General features: G+C 39.9%; 1 protein-coding gene across 1 annotated transcript in view; it reads left to right on the top strand.

Moving 5' to 3' along the window:
• The first annotated feature begins 3,799 nt into the window (after positions 1 to 3,799).
• hs6st3b (heparan sulfate 6-O-sulfotransferase 3b) overlaps positions 3,800 to 23,594 on the top strand; it is a 141,601-nt gene continuing 121,806 nt past the window's right edge. The window contains exon 1 of the mRNA XM_088352176.1: positions 3,800 to 4,573. Coding sequence (XP_088208302.1) covers positions 4,020 to 4,573 — 554 coding nt within the window. The 5' untranslated portion in view covers positions 3,800 to 4,019. The remainder of the gene's footprint in view (positions 4,574 to 23,594) is intronic.

Consider the following 23,594-nt stretch of genomic DNA (forward strand, 5'->3'; position numbering starts at 1 on the left):
TGTCCGGTCTCCTGCTTGTGTATCCAGTATCTGTACCGTCCTGTCTGGTATCTTAGACCAGCTTGGTAGCCTAGATGGTAGGGCGCCCGCTCCGAGACTGGGAGGTCGCTGGTTCAAGCCTTGGCCGAGTCATACCTAAGACTTAGACTTGCAGTGACGCCTTTGAATGCAAATGCTTGGCGCTCGGCATTAAGGGTTGGAATTGGGGGGGTTTGGTTACCCAACAAAGCACTTGGGTCTAAAAACCCGGCGCCGATCGAAGGCGACGCGTCACGTTGAGAGGTTCGCGTGTCAAATGGTTTCCTGTATATATCATGTTTATGGTTTACACTGGCTGAATAAAATAAGTACAAATACTTGCTCGTGCATCCTGTATCCGGTATTGATCCTGTCGGTCCTGTCCTGTCATCCGGTATCGATCTTGTCTGTCCCATCCAGTCCGGCATCTGGTATCGATCCCGTCTGTGCAGTCCTGTCTGGTATCCTGCTTGTGTATCCTGCATCTGGTATCGATCTCGTCTGCCTCTGGCTTCCTGTTTTCCCGCGCCTAAATTATCTGCACCGCTTCTTCTGACCAAGCGATTGCCGAATTGCTGGCGTTTGTGTTCCCGCGCATGAATGCCCCGTTTCCGTAAAATAAAGCTTGGTGTGAAAACGTTACGCGTTTGGGTCCACCCCCTGTTCGGGTTCTGAAAGGATATAACATAATTGGTTATTCTTTTAGAAAAGTATATTCAACTGATAGCCCTTCACGCTAATTATGGACTGAAAGTAGCTCTCAACTTAAAAAATGTCAGTGAGGCCTGACACTGACTATTGTATTTGCTTTGAATTGGAAATGTCGTGTATTTTATTATTTTCCCAATCTATTTTTTTGTTGAACTGAATAAACGTATTATTAAAAAGACAGGTAGATATAGGTATAGATAGCCAGATGGATACCTAGCTAAATAGCATGGGTCTAACCAGCTCATTTTTTCAAATTCAACTTATGCACACCTTAAAATAATAGAACTTTTAAAACTGTCTTTTCCCTAATAAAGGACAGGCTAGGCTTAAATATAATTTTATAATAATACTTAATTTAAAAAAAAATACGAAGATTTAATGTGAAAATGTAAAACAAAACGAAAATGTGAACAACGCAGTGTCGGAAATGCTGCACTGCATTAAAATGGGTTAGTCTATTTGATTCCCTACATCACTTGGTAGTTCATGCATAAGTTAATTGGTAATGCAATAAAATGATATTTTGCAAGCCAAGTGCCCTTGTGTTTATAGAAAGCATTGTTTAGGTAATGGAGGTATCACAAGTGCAATTTTTTTTTAAAAAGCACTGAAGTGAAAGTTCTACTTGAAATGCATCCTCTCACAAAAACTGTTTTACTCTGGAATTTTCTCGGAAACAAGTATTTTAAAGAAATTTTGCAATGTTGAACTGTTGTTTACTAAAAAATAGTAAAAACAAGAAACATAATGGATGAGGGTTCAAAATTTATTTTCATATGTGCAGTGTTGGTAATAAAGCTGTTATAAATAACGCCATTACATAATGGCGTTATTTTTTCGATGACAGGGTAATCTAACTACTAATACTTTCCTCTGTTACTGTTACTGATGGTCAAAAGTGATGCGTTACTTTGGCTGCGGAACGCCAACAGCAGCATGTACCACACATACTTTCAGCGGCCTGGTTTCCCAAGTTGTTTACATCACGTCTTTTAGGATCATGTCACCATTCATAATAGCGACTACCATATAGTTAGATAGCGATTATGATATGTATTTACTAAGCGCTGAAAGAAAAGGCGAATGAAGGCTAATTTGAAAAAATTTGCCAGCACTTGTGTCATTCGCTAACAAAATGTCTCTATGAGCAGGCAATTGTCAAGTGCTAGTTTTCTCCGAGACACCTTTTTTCTCTCTAATGATTCTTTCCTATGCAATCTTGGGGGATTCTGTGTTGTTGAATTAAAATTTGTAGAGCATAAAAAAGTTATTGTATTTTTCTTTTTGTTTCTTTTTCCCCCATTTTGTCACCCCCCCCCCCCATTTTTTTTTAAGTCATACCGTACTTAATGTTACATAATAATCGGTAATGCAGTGATTAAAGCAACAAAAACAACCCGAGAAGCCTTTTGGTACCTGAAAGAGCTCTTTTTAGTGAGCTGAGTCAAAAAAGCAGGTTTTCTGAAAATGGTCGGAATTCCAATCGCTACAGGTAAACGCAACGTTTTGTATTTGCTGAAAAATATTTAAATTATTTGCCATACAACAACTTTTTTATGAATAGTTACTTTCCCTGGTAACTATGGGTATACTTTGACGAGCAATTCAGTATTAGCTCAGTTACTTCTGGGAAGAAGTAGTGAGTAAGTATATCTATCTATCTATCTATCTATCTATCTATCTATCTATCTATCTATCTATCTATCTATCTATCTATCTATCTATCCATCTATCTATCTATCTATCTATCTATCTATCTATCTATCTATCTATCTATCTATCTATCTATCTATCTATCTATCTATCTATCTATCTATCTATCTATCTATCTATCTATCTATCTATCTATCTATCTATCTATCTATCTATCTATCTATCTATCTATCTATCTATCTATCTATCTATCTGTCTGTCTATCTGTCTGTCTGTCTGTCTGTCTGTCTGTCTGTCTGTCTGTCTGTCTGTCTGTCTGTCTGTCTATCTATCTATCTATCTATCTATCTATCTATCTATCTATCTATCTATCTATCTATCTATCTATCTATCTATCTATCTATCTATCTATCTATCTATCTATCTATCTATCTATCTACCCTGGTCATATCCCTCGATAGGGGTGACCGACAGTAAGACAAAAAAAAAGAAAATAAAAAAGTGAAAAGTAGCGAAAAACACACACAAAATGTTTTGGACCATGGCCAACCCAAATGCCCAAACACCCAAACAAGTTACGCACCTCAGCACCTAAGATGGTCATGCTTTTGTCCTTCCAGATGAAACGGGACACAAGAAAGCGACCATTGTTGTGTCACACTGACCATCGGGTCAGTGTGACACAACACACTCTTCAGTTCAACAGCAGGGCCCGACAGCCTTCACTGGTTTACCTCTGCCGCATCATACAGGTGCCCTGCCGATCCATTACAACGCGTCCAAACATCCCACTATCCTTTTACAACACCTCTCCACTCATTCCTATCACCAACAAGAGCTCTAGCTTTCACTATATTTAGACATCTTTCCTGCAGTGCACTCTAAACACCATCCATCCATGTCAATCGCGGCCTTCCTCTTGGTCTCCTTCCATTTACTTCTTAACTATAACTAATTACATTTTTAAAGTAACAGGCCCAACAGTGATTGTATGCCAATACAGGATTAATTGATTGTAGGCCTTCAAAAATGAGTCAAAATGGCAAAAAAAAAAAAGGCTGCCACCTGCACTTCCCATGAAAACCGTGTTTCTGTCATTGAATAAATTAATGACATTTTATATTTCACCACACCTTATTTTAACGTGAGTGTAGGCATTTCTTGAACAAGCATGATGTAATTTATGTTCGGACGCACTCTGCTAAACGAGAAATTGTGACTGTGGGAGTGGGACTTGCAAGCGTGCACAATTAGAGGGACACACAAGCACACGCAGGCGATTAGTGGCCTCCCGTGCAGCCAGTCAGAGAGCTTCAGCAGTCGGGGGAGGCTGAGGGATGCTGCGGGGGGGAGGGTGGTGGTGTTGGGGCAAGCTACGCAACGGTCCCAGTCTTGCGACATCCCCTCTCTCAGGAGAGAGAGCGAACACACGCGTGTTGCGGAGCGGACTGGGCACGGAAAGCATGGCTTTTCACAACTTTTGAACCAGCCATGCAGCTTAAGTTTGGACCCAACCCGTGCTGCGCGGTTTTAGAGAGGTGATCGCCGTCCGATTGTCAACATGTGGCACCCCAAATTTTAAGCACCTCTCACGGAGCACCCCAACTATTTTTCATCCCCCTCCACTCAGTGATGGAATGAAGACAAAGCTTATCATGGATGACAAGTCCAGCAAGCTCATCTTGGTTCCCATTCTAGCGGTTCTTTTTGTTACGATCGGCTACCAGTACATCTGTCCCGGCGGTAGTCATTCGTGTCCGCTGCAAAACGGAGACACACCGCGGGAAGCCAGCTTGCTCTCCGCCGGGTACGAGGATGATTTCGGCGAGCAGGACTTGGAGGACGATGGACCCATTAGGGCGCCGTCCCAGTTTAACTTCACGCAACGAGACTTGGACCGGCGTGTGGAGTTCAACATGAAAGGCGACGACGTGATCGTGTTCCTGCACATCCAGAAGACAGGCGGCACCACGTTCGGTCGGCACCTGGTGAGGAATATCCGTCTGGAGCAGCCTTGTGACTGCAAAGCCGGCCAGAAAAAGTGCGTATGCCACCGGCCAGGCAAGGACGAATCGTGGCTTTTCTCGCGGTTTTCGACGGGCTGGAGCTGCGGGCTGCACGCCGACTGGACCGAGCTGACCAACTGCGTGCCTGTCATCATGGATAAGAAGGAGCTCCAGAGGAATAAAAGGTTGGAGAAAACCACGTATAGAACTTCATAATGCGTTTAAATGCTTAGCTAAGCATTAACAATATACTGTTACTTCGGGGTGGGCAAACTTTTTGATTCATTGTGTTACAAATTTTCCATACGGACCGAAGGGGAAAATGTCTGATCGATGTATTTAGGTATCTGTATAGGTTATGCAGATAGAACGTCTTAAATCCGATACCTTGTCAATACATCAATAAAAAAACATCTTCATTTGCATTTACATGCACGTTATTTCATTGCATGTGTGTTTATAAAGGGACAATTTCATCCAATTGGTTTTGAAGCAGTGAACATGTATAAAGTAATTTATTTATTGATACAAACATTAAAAGTAATAGCAGGAAAGTCATATTATATCTCAAATTTTAAGCGCCAAATTCAGTCATTTGGATTGAAAAACTCGAAATGCAATTTATTTTTTCATTTGCATGCTCACCAACACTATACCGCTTCACGCTTTAGACTTCAGCTTTTCCATCTCTTAAAAATGGCTACCAAATTTTAAGAAGTCTTTCTATCCAATATAAACAAAAAAACATTCTTGACTCGAGACTAGTATTTTAGTCTACAGCTACTTTATTTTAAAGCAAGACTTTGTGAATGTATAAACCAATGATCGCATTATATTTCTATTTTGATAAACTTTTGCTTCACTTCTGATTTTAAACAAGGACACGTTTGTTGTTGGTTTTTAATATTCTGAAGGCGGATTGTGTTTCACGTGTAAAACTTACTTTTTTCACGTCATATTTCCTTCAGTCCAAGCCTCTAATACAAATGTTTGCTCAGCTCTGCACAGAATCAAACCCCTAAATGGAAAAAGCAACATAAAACAATAATTCCTTGATGATTTCAAAGAATCACAAAAAAATCTGAATTTCTTTCACTTGTGCCGAATACCTGCAAACCTAAGAGGGAAAGCCATCTTTCACACTCGGAGTGCAAACTATAAATAGACAAAAGGTTCTGGTCCTTGTGTGCTCATCAGTCCCACACAATGAGGCTCTGTCTGTTGCTGTGCTGCTAATGTTATTCTATTGCTGCAGTTTGGCCCATTAGCCAACTGTATGCGGGATCTCTCTCACTGATGTTATTTGCCAAGATGTGTTTAAGCACCCCCTGTGTTTACTTTAATGGCCGATAGAACCACTTGAGAAGCTCCAAACACACACAGACTCACTGAGCAACCAACTATGGTTTCAAAATAATATTCCTGAGGTGATGTGCAAAACATACTGTATAGTGTACAAGTTACTTTATTCAACTATAAAAATAGTAGGAAATTAGTAGAAGTAAAACGTTGCTTTATTTTTTGAACTTCGTAATAATAGTTTAAATCGTTTTCACCTAAAACAATCATATCTCGTGTCAAAACATTAAGTATATCCTGCAAACAGGAGTAAATGAGTCCCGGCGGCAAAATTTTCTTAGCAAACCTTACACTCTATTATCACACAATGATGCACATGAGTTAAATATTGTTAAAGTTCCACACAGTTCCAAAAATACCCAATGGTAGACATTTCCATCCAATTTTCTGCTATGTGGTGGAACTGAGGGCGGCCCGGCGGCTGATTGGTTAGCACGTCCACGGCACAGTTCCGAGGTCATGGGATCAAATCCAGCTACCAGCCTTTCCGTGTGGAGTTTGCATGTACTCGCCGTGCCTGTGTGGGTTTCCTCCCACATTCCAAAGACATTCATATTAAGTTAATTGGCTGGTCTAACTTGTCCCTATGTGTGAGTTGCCTGTCATTGTGCCTTGCGATTGGCTGGCAACCAGTTGAGGGTGTCCCCTGCCGATTGCCAGAAAATAGCTGGGATGGGCTCCAGCACCCTTGCGACCCTACAGAGGATAAGCGGTGCAGATAAAGGACGGATGGATGGTGGAGCTGATGAAGTTGCTGTTGAGTTTTATCCCATTAGGGGGCAGTAACAAGTAATTTCAAGAGTTTCGTTGAGAGCCATTTTAAAATTGATAAACTAATGGGGGTATTAAGGCCCACATGGATATACTGTTTGTCAGAAGGAATATTGTAAACACTTCTTTCTTCTTGATAAGTTTAAACCTTAGTTGATACTCCATATAATTAAAGAAGACGTCAATTGTTTTTAAACCTGCAAGGAGTACAGGAGCGGACCCAACCAGCTAAAAAGAAATTCCAACTTAATTTGGTCGTTATAGAGAAAAATAGTGTTGACATGGCAATAAAATACTCAATATCTGTTATTCATATTTTTAATGGTAACTTGTAGTTAGTTGCAAATGTAAGAAGAAGGAGAAAAATATTCCTACGGTATAAATGAATAAAGTACCTGGTGCAACATGTCCCTAAAGCCAGATAGTAGCCACGAAAATGCTTAACGGATCAAAGTTATCTCATCTCCTGAAGCAGATTAAGACTCATAAGTTTAAACTTGAGTAGAAACTCAAAATAAACCGAGAATACATTTTGAATAGCTTTTGAACTTGCAAGGGGACCTGAGAGCGGCCCTCGGATAAAAAAATTCCATCCGTTCCAAAAGCCCTCCTATGAGACTTTCAAGGTTACAAAAAGCAGACCACCCTTAAGGGGTGTTGCAATCAAAGAACAGCAACATAACTGACTGATAGCGACAATGATGTAGTAAAAACTATTAAGAAAAGGGCGCAATAATAGTAAAAAAAAAAAAGAACTGCCATCCTACAAAATCTCTTTTGCAGGTGTCTAAAATTAAAAACAGATTAAACTTACCACTCTATGGTATATATTATGGAATTTTATTTAAGGATAACCTACCAACATTCAAAATATAAGTCATTAAGTACCAAAAACCTATCTTGATGTCATTTTGTCATACATAGATTTAATAGTCCACCTCAGTTGGTATAAATATAGCAAACAAATGCTACATTGATGTTCTCCAAAAACTAATCTGTTCTACTTTTGAGAATCTTGTTAAAATATTCTCTTCTTCTTTTGCATAACGTTTATCAAAATTATTCTTTCTTTTTGCTGCAGAAAAAAAGGTTTTTATTTTGATTTTATACTGGTTTATACTTTACTAGACACACAGAATGAGGAGAGAAGACATCAATGCATTTGTAACTTTCAAGCAGAACAGGAGAGGACTGTACAAAAAGCCTCACGATGCAAATTTCCAAATCAATTCTATTCTTGTCAATCTAAATGTGAAGCTCATGATTACCGATATTTTCTCCCCCCTGAATTGTGTTTATTTGAATTTGGTAAAATTCAGGGATAGTTTATTGGTATTAAACCCTGCTTGTAGCTTTTGTAATGGATTCACGTATTGGTTAGAAAAAAGGCTTCTCATATGCTCCACCGGCATAGTTTTACTTGATGATTATATTCAGATTCAGATTCAGATTCAGATCTACTTTATTGTCATTCTAGTACACGTGTATACAGAACGAAATGTCGATACATCTGACCCGCACAGTTTCCTTGAATGTACAGATATAAATAAAATGTTGTATTGAGTTGTAGTATTGAGTGCTAATAATATACTAAATAATTATGGCTATGTATAGTATTTTACAGTAGCGCAAATAGTGCAAGAGGATTAGCCAACCAGATGTGCAAGATGGGCAATCAGGTAAACAAGTCAGGTAAACAGAACAATAACACTGTAACAATAACACTGTAAGTACGATAGTGCAGAGAAACAGATGTGCAAGGAGTGGCTAGCTCTACAGAACTGCCAGTAGTGCAAAAAGTCAAACAGAACCCACAGATGTACAGATTAGCAGCAGTTTAGATTTACTATGTGTTTGAGTGACCATTTAACAGTCTAATGGCCAGGGGGACAAGACTATTGTGGAACCTGGTGGTTCTGCACCGCACACTGCAGTACCTCTTCCCAGAGGCTAGCAGAGTGAACAGTCCATGATGGGGGTGAGAGGGGTCCTTGATAATGTTCTTAGCTTGGGATAGGCAGCGCTCCTGGCCAATGTCCTGAATGGAGGGAAGAGAAGTCCCGATGATTTTCTCTGCTGTCCTCATCACCCTCCTCACACTACCCCAGTCGGAGGCACTGCAGCCTCCACACCAAACAGAGATACAGCTAGTCAGGATGCTCTCTATGGTGCCCCTGTAGAATGTGATGAGGGTGGGTGGGGGCAGGTGGGCTCTCCAGTGGTCGTAGCAACGAGCACTTGATTTCTGGATGATCGCATATCCAGCAAAAACCTTCGATCGTATATTAATCTGCAGTTTGAGTTGACTGTGTTCGCCGTCAAAAACTGGGTCGATTCAGATTCAGATTCAGATTCAGATCTACTTTATTGTCATTCTAGTACACGTGTATACAGAACGAAATGTCGATGCATCTGACCCCCACAGTTTCCTTGAATGTACAGATATAAATAATGTTGTATTATATTTTGGCTACGTATAGTATTTTACCATAGTTCCGATAGTGCAAGAAGAGTAGCTAACCAGATGCGCAAAATGGGCAGTCAGGTTAACAAGTCAGGTACACAGTAACATTAACACTGTAACAATAACGCTGTAATTACAATAGTGCAGAGAGCAATGTGCAGGAGTGGCGAGCTATAAAAAAAACTGCCAGTAGTGCAAAAGTCAGATTAGCAGCCGTTTAGATTTAAGTTAACTATATGTTAGATTGACCATTTAACAGTCTAATGGCCAGGGGGACTAGACTATTGCGGAGCCTGGTGGTCCTGCACCGCACACTGCAGTACCTCTTCCCAGAGGCTAGCAGAGTGAACAGTCCATGATGGGGGTGAGAGGGGTCCCCGGTAATGTTTTTAGCATGGGATAGGCAGTGCTTCTGGCCAATGTCCTGAATGGAGGGAAGTGTAGTCCCGATTATTTTCTCTGCTGTCCTCGTTACCCTCCTAACACTACCCCAGTCGGTAGCGCTGCAGCCTCCACACCACACAGAGATACAGCTGGTCAGGATACTCTCTATGGTGCCCCTGTAGAATGTAATGAGGGAGGGTGGGGGCAGGTGGGCTCTCCTCATCCTCCGCAGGAAGTACAGGCGCTGCTGTGCCCTCTTAACCAGTGATGCAGTGTTTACGGACCAGGTGAGTTTGTTTGTAATGTGCACCCCTAGGAACTTGATACTGCTGACAACCTCCACAGCCTTGGTGTTGATGCAAAGTGGGGCATGGTTGGGCTGGTTTTTCCTAAAGTCGACAATGATCTCTTTAGTTTTGTCGACATTCAGGACCAGGCTGTTGTCCCTGCACCAGCCCACCAACTGCTCCACCTCCTCTCTGTAGGCCAGGTCGTTGTCATCCCTGATGAGGCCCACCACTGTTGTGTCGTCAGCATACTTCACGATGTGGTTTGTGGCGGACCTAGGGACGCAGTCGTGTGTCATCAAGGTGAACAGCAAGGGGCTTAGGACGCAGCCTTGGGGGGAGCCCGTGCTGAGGTAGATGACATCTGAACTGTTCTGACCTATCCGCACTGATTGGGGTCTGTCACAGAGGAAGTCCAGCAGCCAGTTCCGCAGGGGGGTGTTGAAACCCAGGAGTCTCATTTTGTCCACCAGATGTTGTGGGATGATGGTGTTGAATGCTGAACTGAAGTCCAGGAACAGCATCCGCACATGGGTGTTCTTCTCCTCTAGATGTGTCAGGCTCAGGTGAAGCGCAGAGGAGATGGCATCCCTGGTGGAGCGGTTTGTCCTGTAGGCAAACTGAAAGGGGTCGAATGAGGAGGGGAGACTGGAGGTGATGTGCTCTTTAACCAGTCTCTCAAAGCACTTCATTATGATAGGAGTCAGTGCAACGGGCCGGTAATCGTTGAGTGATAAGATCTGGGGTTTCTTTGGCACTGGGATGATGTTGGCAAATTTGAAGCATGATGGTACTTTGGCTTGGTCTAGCGAGGTGTTGAAAATGTCTGTTAGTACACAAGCCAGCTGATCGGCGCACTCCCTAAGTACCCGCCCCGGAATGTTGTCCGGGCCTGGAGCCTTCCTTGTGTTGACCCTTCTCAGGGTCTTCCTCACGTCAGATGAGTCCAGGTGGAGTGCTCTTTCGCCCTGATTTGGAACCGCTTTCGCTGCAGGGGTGCCGTTTTGTGCCTCGAACCTTCCAAAGAATTTGTTGAGGTCATTCAGAAAGTCCATGCTAGTGTTCTGCACTGGGGCGGTGGTTGGCTTGTAGAATGGGTTTTATGACCAAAATGTAAAAAACTGTAGCGAGCCGATGTAGCCGCAGCCGAACAGGGCGCCGCCATCTTGCTTAATACATGAGCAATAAGGATAGTGAAACTTTGCAACAAAATACATCTCTGCAATGTGGGAGGCAAGCCCTTGAGCACGCTTCCCAGCACCAAAAACGAAGGCCATGAGGAGTAGCTTGAGAAACTGTTAGTGGCCTTTCAAGTTTTAGCTTCTTGATTAGAGACACATTTTTTGGTACCTGGGAACTTATTCTTTTGACCTTGAAGGTGCTTTCCTCTGAAAACAACTCAAAATCGTAAAATCACACAATTATTGAGTATACAATAAAATATAAATGTATAAAGATATAAGAGTACAAACTAAGAGTATAAGAGTATATACAGGTATAAGAGTATAAAGGGCACATTTAAATCATAATTTCCTTCACAGGGTGTGGTTCAATGGCTAAAATTCCTCAGCCCATCTGTTGTTATTCCTATCAGTGTGGAAAAGTCAAGTCAAGTCATTACACTATATTACACAGACTATTTTTCAGCCGACGAGAAGAGTAGGTTATTCATATGCTATGGAGTAGAAGTGAGTTTTAAGTTTAGATTTAAACATTTCCACTGAGGTTGCAGATCGGATCTCAGGGGGAAGAGCATTCCACAGCACCGGTGCCCGGATGGAGAACGCTCTCGAACCAGCAGAACACTTCTTTGCTCTTGGGATCACCAGAAGACCGGCACTCTCAGATCGTAGGCTTCGGTCCGGGACTTAGGGGCAAATCAGATCTAAAAGATAAGAGGGAGCAAGTCCATGTATGATTTTGTACAATACTAAGAGAACCTTGAAATCACATCTATGGCTAACTGGGAGCCAATGCAGGTTAGCCAAAATCGGTGTTATGTGATCGTACTTTTTTGTCCTAGTTAAAAGCCTCGCTGCGGCATTTTGTACCAGCTGAAGTGACTTGATTCTAGACTTCGAGAGACCAGAGAGTAGTGCATTACAGTAATTGAGACGGGAGGTAACAAACGCATGAATTATAATTTCCGCATCAGACTGAGACAGTATTGAACGGATTTTAGCAATGTTACGAAGATGGAAGAAAGCGGTTCTAGTAATTTTCTTTACATGCATTTCAAAGGATAGATCAGGGTCAAATATGACACCTAAAAGCCAACCCCCGTCCCCAGGTCTTTTGTTATGATCATATTTTATTTCTAATACTATTCATTTAATTTTTATTGTATTTTAACCTTTGTGTGTGTGTGTCTGTGTAATAAGTGTTCTCAGTTGTAAGGTGGTGATAAAGAAATGGATTTTATTTGTCTTATTCTATGCAGAATGTTTGTACAAAGCACTTTGAGCTGGAAAGTGCTCTACAAATACATTTGATTTGATTTGATAAAGCTATTTAACTTCTGCAAAGACTCCCAAATGATATTCTTTAAAATGAGTATTTTCCATATTGCCTTAAACAGTGCATCTGTGACTTTTATTTAAAGTAAAATAACACTGGAATGGGTTTCCTCAATTTTCTCTGGTTGATTAATGGTAGTCAACAATTACACATATAGTGGGTGCTTTGCGAGTAGCGTTAGGCTTGGCAATACCCAGTGGACATATTTAAAACCGCAAGTCATTGTTTAGCATGATTCAGCTCCTTTTTCTCTTGTGTTTCTCCCAGGATTGTCTCGTTGGGCCACATTTGTCCCGCGGGCCATGAAGTTGACACATGTGCACCACACAATACAGTGACATCTAGTGGTCAAATATTACACAGTGTCCCTTTCAGGGTATTTACCCTAAAGAACGAATAGAAAAACCTGGGTTGATAATTTTGACTGCAGTGCTGTAAAAGAACAAGTCCTGCCAAAATCATCTGTTCTCCTATTAAGATCCATGATCCCAAAAAGTTTGTGACAGTAAGTTTTTCTCCCCTATGTATGCTTTATTCAGTGCATCTGCAAGTCTTTAAAAAGCACGACACATTAGGCCAGTCATAAAACGAGGCATTAAAGCTGCATCAGTCCGCGTTATCTCCTCAAAATGTAGCTTACATGCGCGCATATCAGATTAAGGAAGTAGTGCCGGAAATCTTTGCAAGGCGGCCAAAACTTCCCATCTCTTGTTTTGAAAGCTACAATCGCACACTGATGTATTAGGGGAAAAAAGGAAAAAAGGCGCGCATGATTTATTTCTGCTGCGCCAAGTGTGTTTCCTCCACTCGGGAAAGTGCTCAGTAGATGCGACAGCTCTTCATTTCACAGCTGCAGCATCCACTCTGCGCTCGCACTCCTCCCGGCCCCGTGTACTTAAATCCCGCCGCGTCCATTCGGAAGGCCGTTCTGCATCCTCCTTCTCATCAGAGACACATTATGGGAGGACTGGCTTTATGCGCATATTACTTCAGTACATCAGCATATTCTGCTGTAACGCCTTAATTAAAGATTCTTCAATTATAGTATGTCTTTACTTAGTTAGGAAGATTTTTTTCTTTCCTAAGTGCAAAACATACAAGGCTGCTATTGTGAAGGTCAAGTGTTCATCGAAGGAGGCATGAGAAAAATAGAATTTTCTTTTACTAAACTAATACTTCACTTTTCACCAATAATAGGTGGAGTGGCCTAAAAAGTTGAAAATTAAATATTTTCTCAATATTAGAATGTGTTAACAATGCCCTGCTGAGTTCAAAGATCTCTTATGCATTATTTTGCACAGTACCTATCTGCTTTTATCTCACTTTTAGCAAAGCTGTTCGGGGCGGAAAGCATTTGGTGGGAGCAATGCAAGGTGGGGGTGATTGCTGAAGAATGATGTCATGCCCGTCACCGAAAATAAAATGAAAATGGTGAAAGTAAGACAAGGCCTCTTCAAGTAGAGTCCAAATGCCAACCCAAACCTCAGGAAAAAAAAGTTTATCCAAAGGCATCAAAGAAATGTATGTACTTGCACGTGCATCTTGAATGAGCTAACTAGGAGATAGCGACAGAGATTAACAAAGTTTTAATTCCCGTATAGGTCCTATAATGAAAGATTCCTCAATTACATGATGTCTTAACATAGTTAGTTTTTCTTCACTAAACTGCGGATTGTATGGGCAGCTATTATGAAAGTCAAGTGGCTTGTGCAAAATAAGTTTTTCTGTTTTTAAATGAATAATCCACTTTTCACCAATTGAAGGTGAGGTGCGTCACTTGAGGTGTCCTTAAAAAGTCGAAATATTTTCTCTATTAATTCACTCAGTGCCAGAGAAATATGTTGTTGTTGTTCTATTTTAAAAACTATTTCAAATTGTTTGGAATAGCTCATCTGTTAGCATCAAGCCTCTGGGAATGATTTCAGTATGAAAATTCACCATTAGATGGCAGGAGTTGCTTTAATTAGATAATTGTCAACACAACGAAGAAGCCCCCATTTCTTAGTTTTGCTTCCTGTGCCCAGCGATTGAAGTGTATAGCCCGCCCCGTATGGTGAGTCTAGGCGTAGTGAAGCAGTATGGTCCAAAAATATAATACAGACGCCCCCCTACTAACGAACATTCGACTTACGGAAAACGGTAGAAACGAAACTTTTTCTCAGGATGTCGAAAAATATTCAAACATAGCTGTAAGTTAGATTTTGTATTGTGTGCACCTTTTTCGTGTAGAGGACAGTACTTTAATGCTTCTTTCCACCGCGTGGCGCTGTGAGAGGTCACCCAGCATCCACACCGAAGAAGAAATACGGCTTCTACTTCCTGGTTCATGTGTAATCATAACAACGTGTACTGTATTACTAGCGCGCTAAGAACTTTGATGTTTGAATTGTTTAATTTCTTGTGCATCCATTCAATATGGTTGGTTTAATGTGTAAGGAAGAGGCAAGCCGTTTCTTTTGAAACAAACGTTGAATAAGAAAGCTTGATGCGGTTGAGAAAATGGTCGGAACGCTTTTTTTCAGCCACTTCTTACCACGGAGGAGGACCTCTTGAAGCGCAAGTCCCAAAAGTAAGTAAAACCTCACTTTATTTATCTTTATCGATCATATTATTTTATTAAATGTTTATTTTTTAATACAAAACAACACTATAGGTTACTTATACAAGCCTTAAACATACTTATATAAACCGTAAACATACATTCCATACAAAATATAGCACTGAAGCAACTTAAGAACAAATTCAGCTTACGAACAATCGTCTGGATTGTAACTCGTTCCTAGATCGGGGAGCGTCTGTAAATAGAGACTGTTAACACCTCAAGCTTTTTTTTCTAAAAAGATGACTAAGTCCTTTTATCATCGTCAGGGAAGAAAGGAATTACATTTTCTACATCTCCACGGTGACATAAATCGTGTAATCACGTCACCGGAAACATCGGGCGCTGAAAAGTTAATGCATTCATCATGCATAAGTGTTCTTTAAATGAAAAGTTATTTTGCAAGCAAAGTTCCCTTGTGTTTATGGAAAGCGTTGTTGTAATGTTGGAGGTATCACAAATGTAAAAAAGCACCTAAGTGTCACGATTGCCATGGCGCCCAATTGTCCCCGCCCGTGTGGCGCCAGCTAGGGTTCGTTGACAGATTATGCTCTCCGTCTATTTAAGCTCAGTGCTCTCTTCCTGTTTCCTGTTGGTATTTCCTGTCTGGTATTGTTCCCGTTTAGTTTGTCCTGTTTAATTTTAATATCCTGTTTTGATATCAATCCTGTTCGTCCCGTTGTTCAATATCGGTTTCCAGTTTCGTTCGCGTCTGGTTTATCCTGTTTAATTTCGATGTTCGTTTTTATATCAATCCTGTCTGTCCAGTCCTGTCTGGTATCAACCCCATCCGTCCAAAATCTGCTCGGGCAATTGGTATCGATCTCATCGGCCTCTGGCTTCTTATTATTTCACGTCAGACTTCTGCCTAACGTTCATGACTCCCCATTTCCCGTAAAATAAAAGGCTTGTGTGAAAAACGTCACACATTTGGGTCATGATGCTGTTCCGGTTCATGACACCTTGGTTAAAGTTTTGCTTGAAGTGTATCTTTTCACAAAAAAGACATTTTTCTCAGAAGTTTTTTTTTGAAATGAGTATTTTCAAGAAACATAGCAAAGTTCAACTGTTGTTTACTAAACTAAAGCAAAAGCTAGAAACATACTTTTCGTAAGGAAAGATGAGGGTTCAAGCTTTCCTTTGTCTATACAGCCACGCAACTACATTTTTCATGTTTCAAAGTTTTGTGCTCTCGTTTAGAGTGGCCCTGGTGAAGAAGCTGAGAGAGACTTGTAGCGCTTACCAGAGCAACGGGTCGAAAAGGTGGTTGGTTTGAATGGGAAGAGTCTTTCTAATGATGTAGTATCACAACCTGGCAATGTCCTCTGGACTAGGCAGAGAGCAGCCAATGAGTTTCTGGGCTGTGTTGATCGTTCTCTGTATGTTTTTTCCTGTCCACTGCCATGCTCCCAGCATACCACACAATGTTCCATCCCTCAATCGAAAAAAGCTTGCATTGTATGCTCAGTAATCCAATCAATTGAAACTCGCTGGTCCACACAGTGAGTGGATGACACTGATTGATTGTTTATAATGTGTGTGACCTGTGATCTTATGGCCGATTTGCATAGGCAAACAAAAAAACAAACAAGGATACAGTTACTAACCACAATTTATTTGATGGAACTTGAAGCAATTTTGAGGTTATGTTTGAGTGTAATAAGGTGCGGGCTGGCAGCTCCACCTGCAACACACTGCATTGGCCTAATGCTCATTTTCTCGGCCAGGCTGCCTGCTGGACTGTGTTTGGGAAAGGTCAGTTTTGTCACACGTGATCAGTGTGCCCATCCTGCCCATCAGTGGCAAAGTGGAACTCTAAGGGTATTATGGAGTTTGGGTTAATATTTGTAATGTTATATATCGTCACTGTCATGTGAAAAGAACACAAAATTTGCTTTTGTATGTTCGTTTAATAAACCACACTGTCAAAGCCAAGGCTCATGGGCCAGATCGAGCCCCCAAGAAAGTTATCTTTGGTCGTAGATGATCTTGACTCTTTATTGTATCATACAGCAAGAATTGTGTACTTGTTTTCACTGTATGCTACTTCTCTTTTATTTCATCGTACTTTAGTGAATGATAGAAAATTGCTAATCTTTTTCATCTTTTAAGTAATTTTAGCCCACTTTTCCTAAAAATCTAAAATATATGCTACTGATTGTGAATAAAGTTCATGTAATTGGTATTTTTAAATCCAGGGAACTTGTTTTTTGTGCCGGTTAAAAAATAAAAATTACTGACAGTACCACAAGAAATATTGCATTATATATCCGGTCATATTCGAAGATAATCGTTAGCTTCTCAGTAGGTTGAGCCGTTCTCATTGGGTTGCGGGCCTTTGCTTGGCTAAATAATACCAAAAAAAACTAAAGGTCAATTACATTCCTCAACAGCAGTTTGCGATAATGCCCTATAAAGACGCTCTCCTACTTATGACCATTCGACTTACGTAAAACGGTTCATACGAACATTTTTTTCGGGACGTGGAAAAATATCTGGACATTGTTGTAAGTTAGATTTTGTATTGTGTGCACCTTTTTCCGAGCAAAGGACAATGCTGTAGTGTTTCTTTCTGCCGCGTAGCACTGTAAGAGGTCCAGCATCCACCCCGAAGAAGAAATCCGGCTTCTACTTCCTGGTTCGTGTGTAAACATACAGTGCTACGTGTACTGAATCTCGAGCTCGCTCAGAACTTTGACGTTTTTATTGTTTGATATATCGTGCATCCATTCAATACGGTTGGTGTAAAGTGTAAAGAAGAGGCAAGCCTTTTCTTTTGAAAAAAAGTGGAATAAGAGAGCTTGATGCGGTTGAAAAAATGGTCGGAACGCTTTTTTTCAGGCTTTTCTTCCAAAGTTTATCTTCCAAAAGTAAGTTACACTTAACTTTATTCATGTTTATGGAGCGTATTATTTTATGAAATGTTTAGTTTTTAGTACAAAACAATACAGGTTACTTATAGGAGCCTTAAACATACTTATACAAACCTTAAACATACAAAATATAGAACTTTAGCAACTTACAAACAAATTCAACATATGAACGATCGTCTGGAACTCGTTTGTAGGTCGGGGGGCGTCTGTACATGGATAATTAAAGACTGTTAACGCCTCAACCTTTTTTTCTATCTAAAAAGATGACTTAGTCCTTTTATCATCGTCAGGCCAGAAAGGGATGACGTTTTTTACATCTCCATGGTGACATAAATCGTGTGATCACGTCACCGGAAACCTCTCGTTCGTAAGTAGGACAGCGTCTGTAAATGCGATTTGACACTCGCCATTTAATACTACAGAAAAAGATCGATTTTTTAAATATGTGAGCAAAGCAAAATGCAGATACAGCAAAGAATATATGAGCTATGAATTTTGTTATTTTGTGGAAATGTAGACAAAGGAGGGGGGGATCATTAAAAATTGAGCATTAAATAGTATTTAGTGGAGTTGTTTGGTTTGGTTTTGCTGGTCAGTTTGTTAAAAAAATAGAATATATTTTAAAAAATGCGTACTGTGATAAATGTCCACACAAAAACAAGTTATTTCAAATTAGTTTTAAAACAAACTTAGCATTCGTAGCTCATGCGTAATTGCTTAAATATCACAATTAATCAATTGATGATTAAAACCAAACTCATGAATGGTCGATTTTTAAAAGACAAATTTATCGAATTGAATCATTTCCCCCATCCTAATTGTAGCTGTTGTTTTCCAGACAATTATCACAACGTTTTGATAGTTTGGCTTTTCCTGCCACGCATAATCGAGAGCAATTCATACATGAAAAATGTTTATTTACATAGCTTTTTATTCCAAGTTTTCATGCACTAGCTCAATTTCCTTCCTAGTTGGACAGATGAATGGCTTTCAACATGAAAGCTGCATCGTAAACATTTTTTTGCTTTATGTTGTGTCATGCTTCAAGTGTGCAGAGGATTAGCACTATTTTCCTTTATCCCGGAAACTAGCACCTACATTGCTTCGTTTAGGAAACAAGAACTTCTCTCTGGCCTAAATTAGCTTTTCTTCTATCATTAAAGCTGGTATCATCTTCTCCTGCCCAAAAAACAATGTGACCTTTTTTTCAACCTAACGATGTATTTTTTGACCTACTGCAAAATATACTCTGTGGTAGTTTGGATAATTCGGTATTTCATTTATTTTTAATTTTTTTAATGTGTACTATTTGTACAAATGATTTAACATTCCACAGCTTAAGTGTATAGACTTTAGCAGAGGGGCAGTTTTCAGTTGCTTTTTATATCGAACCTGTCATGTAAAAAAAAACAATCTTAAAAATACATTTTTTGTTCGTTCTTTTGGTCGACAGTTTATAGTGATACTAATTTTCTAAATATGTTAATATTAAATGTATCATAGCTCCCATGTTAAAAAAATCTCAGATATAAATTTTGGGGGGGGCGTGTTTTTTTCATCTCTCCGAAAAAACTAAAAAATAAATTTTTTCTTCACATGACAGAAACAAATTTAAGAATACACTAATGATTATTTTAGAGGCTTTAAACAAATTGTATGCATTATACATCTTAAGTTACAAAATTGTAAGTTGAAAATGAACTATTCGCCATACAGTACTATTCAGTTTTGAAAGAAAAGGGGTTTTATTTCTCATAAAACAGACCAATCATTAAAACTTCTTAAATAACAAAATGTAAATGTAAATGGTCTGCATTTATGCTGCGTTTTTCAAGTCAATGAGGACCTCCCAAAGGTGCTTTACAATGTGCTTCACACTTTTCCCTTTTACACTCTTACTAACCAATAGCGGTGTCAGCCATGCGAGGCAACTATAACCTGTTAAAATTAAAAAAAAAAAAATTTTTTTACAAACAAAACAGGTTTTTTCATGAATAGTCAAAAAGAATAAAAAATCGTAATGGTTTGGCCCTCGTAAGTTAGGACAGAAGAAGAAAGGCCTTTTTCTTCCTCTGCCTGTTTACATCCCAGTTGTTAGACGGATAAAACAAAAGCTGGAGCTGAGATTTGCAGTTTTGGTTCAAGTTTTATTATAACTGAATATTTTTGGCACAAATGAACCATAGGACAACGTATTGTAGGATCCACGAGTTTGCCATTAAACTATATGACATTTACTTTTGTACTGGGAGGCCGGGTCATGACAAAAAAACTCGAGTAAGTACATGATCACTACTTCACACCAGCCCCTTTTATAGCTCTGTATAACAAACTCTGATAAAACTGTAGGCCTTCCTGAATTGCAACCACTTGAAACAATGGAGATAATGAATAACAACTGAATAAACTGATATATCAAGAAGTCAAGTAATTACATCAAGACAGAAATAATTACACTTTAATACATAAGAATCATGAAGTGCATTAGATATGAATAATTAAGTGAAGGAGTCATATGACTGAAATAATAAAAATATCTCATACAATCATGACTTTAAATGCAGTGACATATCAAAATTCGGACAAAACACATCTTATCTAAAGAGTTTTAAAATGTCTGTTCCCATTATCGGAGTGTCCTGAAAAGTGATTTCTTTTTAGGCACTTGGTTTTCTGTTTCCATAGCGTTTTCATTGTATGCTGATGACTCAAGTCTTTCAAAACAGATCATTAAACACTTTCTCCCTGCTTTTTAATAATGGATGCTTAACTCGAGAACAAAGCCGCAGCCTGAATACAACACATTATAGCAGTGCAATACGAATGTTAATTGTCTTGCACGGTTCCTCGTTGGTGTACTTCTAGACACTGCTCCGGAAAATATCCATCACTTTAATGACTCCAAGGTTACTGCCGAAGTAAAAGATTGTTATTACTTACATGCCTCAGCAGTGATGTTCCCTAATCCTTTTCTAAATAACATCTATCCTGATATTTTATTCATAATAATTGATGCGAAGAGGAGCTCCGTTTACTGTGTAGTAGTTTCAATTTACGACTCGGATTGTTAAATCATGCATGTCTGCTCGCCAGACCTAACCCGTAGCGTTCGTCACTGTTGCCCTTCATCCCATTTCAGTGTTGAATGGAGTTAACATTATTATTCAATCACTTTTAGTGCAGTTAGCATTATGAAATTTTACAGTCGTCCTGGGTTCACTGGAGAATGCATCATTTATTCAGAAAAGAGCGTCAAAAACATGTGAAAATTTACCATTTAACATCAATTTTCAATTGTTGTATTTATTAATTGTTTTTAATACTGAAACATGATTCAGGAAATAAAAAGCAACCATTCTGACTGTCAATGAGGCACCCAAAAAGTCCGAGACATGTTGTGGCACTCGGGTCAGAATTTCCGTAAGACTGAACTCATCAAGCGACAATGCTCATGTCTAGAAGAACAGCAGTGACATCATTGTACAGTATTGTTTCTTAACGGCACATCATGTTTAAGAGCAGGGAAACCTGTATTGTAGGTAAAGACCGTATGTGTTCATTTTTAATGCAATAGTATTGAAATATTTTAACAAAAGGCGCGTAAAAAAGTATGTAGTGTAATTTTACAGATAGGAATTTATTGCTGATCAGAATTAGAATACAAAGTCATTACCATGCATTAATCCTACACACACACATACACAGACACACACACACACACACACACACACACAAGTGTTTATTTTTTTCAAGATGATATTGAATTTGTATGTTACACAAGGTTGTGATTTGAGACTTATTACGTGTGCAAGTGTTCCGGGACCGGAGATTGCTTTTTTTGTGCGTGCGTCATTAATTCAAGTCCTCATTGCTGGCAGCACTGAGCAGTAATCCAGCATTGTTAATTAAGTACTACCTTAATTGAGAAGGCAACAGCAAAACTGTATGTCAAGTACTTTTTCACTGTCTTGACACAGCAGTGGCTTCCGGGAAAAGTGTTTACTCTTGAACAAAGGTAAAATTGGTCATGCATTACTTCCACAAGACAGGCACTTTGATCTTGCATAGAATCTCGGAGTATTTGTATCACTCTTCGTCACTCACGCTTTAGAAACCAAAGAAAACAGCTGGATGATTATAATTTAAATTATTATGACCTAGTTATATTGTCACCAACAAATTTTGTTCCACCAAAACACCACTATTTATAATAACAAAGTAAATCTCATAATTCTTTCACAACTACATAATCTGACACTGTGTTTTCTGGAATATAGCATCCATCCATCATCTGCACCTCTTATCCTCAGTAAGGTCGCGGCAGTGCTGCACCCCATCCCAGCTGTCTTCGTGCAGTGGGCAGGGGACACCCTGAAGTTGTTGCCAGCCAGTCGCAGGGCAGAATATTACAGGCATCTAAGAAACAAAAATCTTGAGAGAAATTCCTAAATGCCTTTATAATCCGGTGCGCTTTATATGCTGGAAAATACAGAAAAAAGGCAATTCTAATTTACAACGAATGCTATTTCTAACACGGCAGCCGGGTGGTCAGCCCGTCCGCGGGACAGTTCTGAAGTCATGGGTTGAAATCCAGCAAACAGCCTTCCTTTGTGGAGTTTGCATGCTCTCCCCGTGCTTGCGTGGGTTTCCTCAGGACACTCCCGTTTCCTCCCACATTCCAAAAACATGCATGTCAGGTTAATTGGCCGGTACAAATTGTCCTTAGATGTGAATAAGCGAGTGATTTGTCTGTCTCTGTGTGCCCTGCGACTGAGTGGCAACCAGTTATGGATGTCCCCTGCCCACTGCCCAAAGATAGCTAGGATAGGCTCCAGCACCCCCGCGACCCTACTGAGGATAAGTGGTGCAGATAATGGACGGATGGATGTTTATGTTCTGTGAAATACGTTTTTACTACTTTTTTTCACTGCAACCATAGCTTTTAGAGTATTTTAATTGCATACACTGTAGAGTCGAATTCACTGTATATATGAAAAATATGTTAAGAATGACTACATTTTGAAGTTGCCTCATAGATTGGAAAATACGGTAAATAAAATTGGCAAGCATAGTTAAAATTAATATTATTACAAACGGTAACCTTTGAGTGTCACGGTTGCCATGGCGCCCAATTGGTCCCCGCCGTATGGCACCAGCTTCTGTCACGGTTGCCATGGTGCCCAATTGGCCCCGCCCATGGACACCAGCTGAAACTCGTTGACAGATTGCTCCCTGTGACTACTTGAACACTGTCTTGTGAGTCGCCTTTTGTCGGAGCGTCTGCTAAACTCTGTTTTGACACGTCAAGCCCTGAGAATCTCCGTTTTTTCCTGTGCTTTTGCTCTTGTACTACCAAGCCCTGTGAATCTCCGTTTTGCCTGTGTTTTTTTGTTCTTGTTTTGCCAAGCCCTGTAAATTTGCGTTTTTTTCCTGGGTTTTTGCTCCTGTTTTGCTCTCGCCACGATCTGTTTGATTTTGACCACTTCCGCTTACCGAGCAATCTACTCCCCGCGACCAACGATCTCCGGCTCGAGTGTGTGCTCCTTTCTCTTCTCACCAATAAACTGTGAGTAACGTTACGCGAGTGGGTTCTGCTTCCTGCTTCCTGTCCTGGTCCTGACATTGAGGAATAGATCGAATAATTTAAGTTGTCTATGTTCAATGAAATAAGCCCCTTTTCAGGTATTTTTGATAGATCAATAAATATTAGAGTAGTTTTGATGTTATGTGCCTTATATATGAGAAACCTTTTGCACGTGACTACATTTTTTTGCGCCGTATGGAATGCAAAATACGATACTTGATGAAATCAATTTTTAATGGGTTCAATATTCCCATAGCAACAAAAATGGGAAATGTCTTTCTCTGAAAGAAAAGTTAAAGGGGTTTAAACACAAATAGAAGAGCTGTCTATCAATTTAGTAAAGTGGTGCTTAGAAACAAACGACCTCT

Source organism: Urocampus carinirostris, chromosome 14, assembly GCF_059441175.1.
Source record: "Urocampus carinirostris isolate Australia breed hairy pipefish chromosome 14, RoL_Ucar_1.0, whole genome shotgun sequence".
Lineage (NCBI taxonomy): Eukaryota > Metazoa > Chordata > Actinopteri > Syngnathiformes > Syngnathidae > Urocampus > Urocampus carinirostris.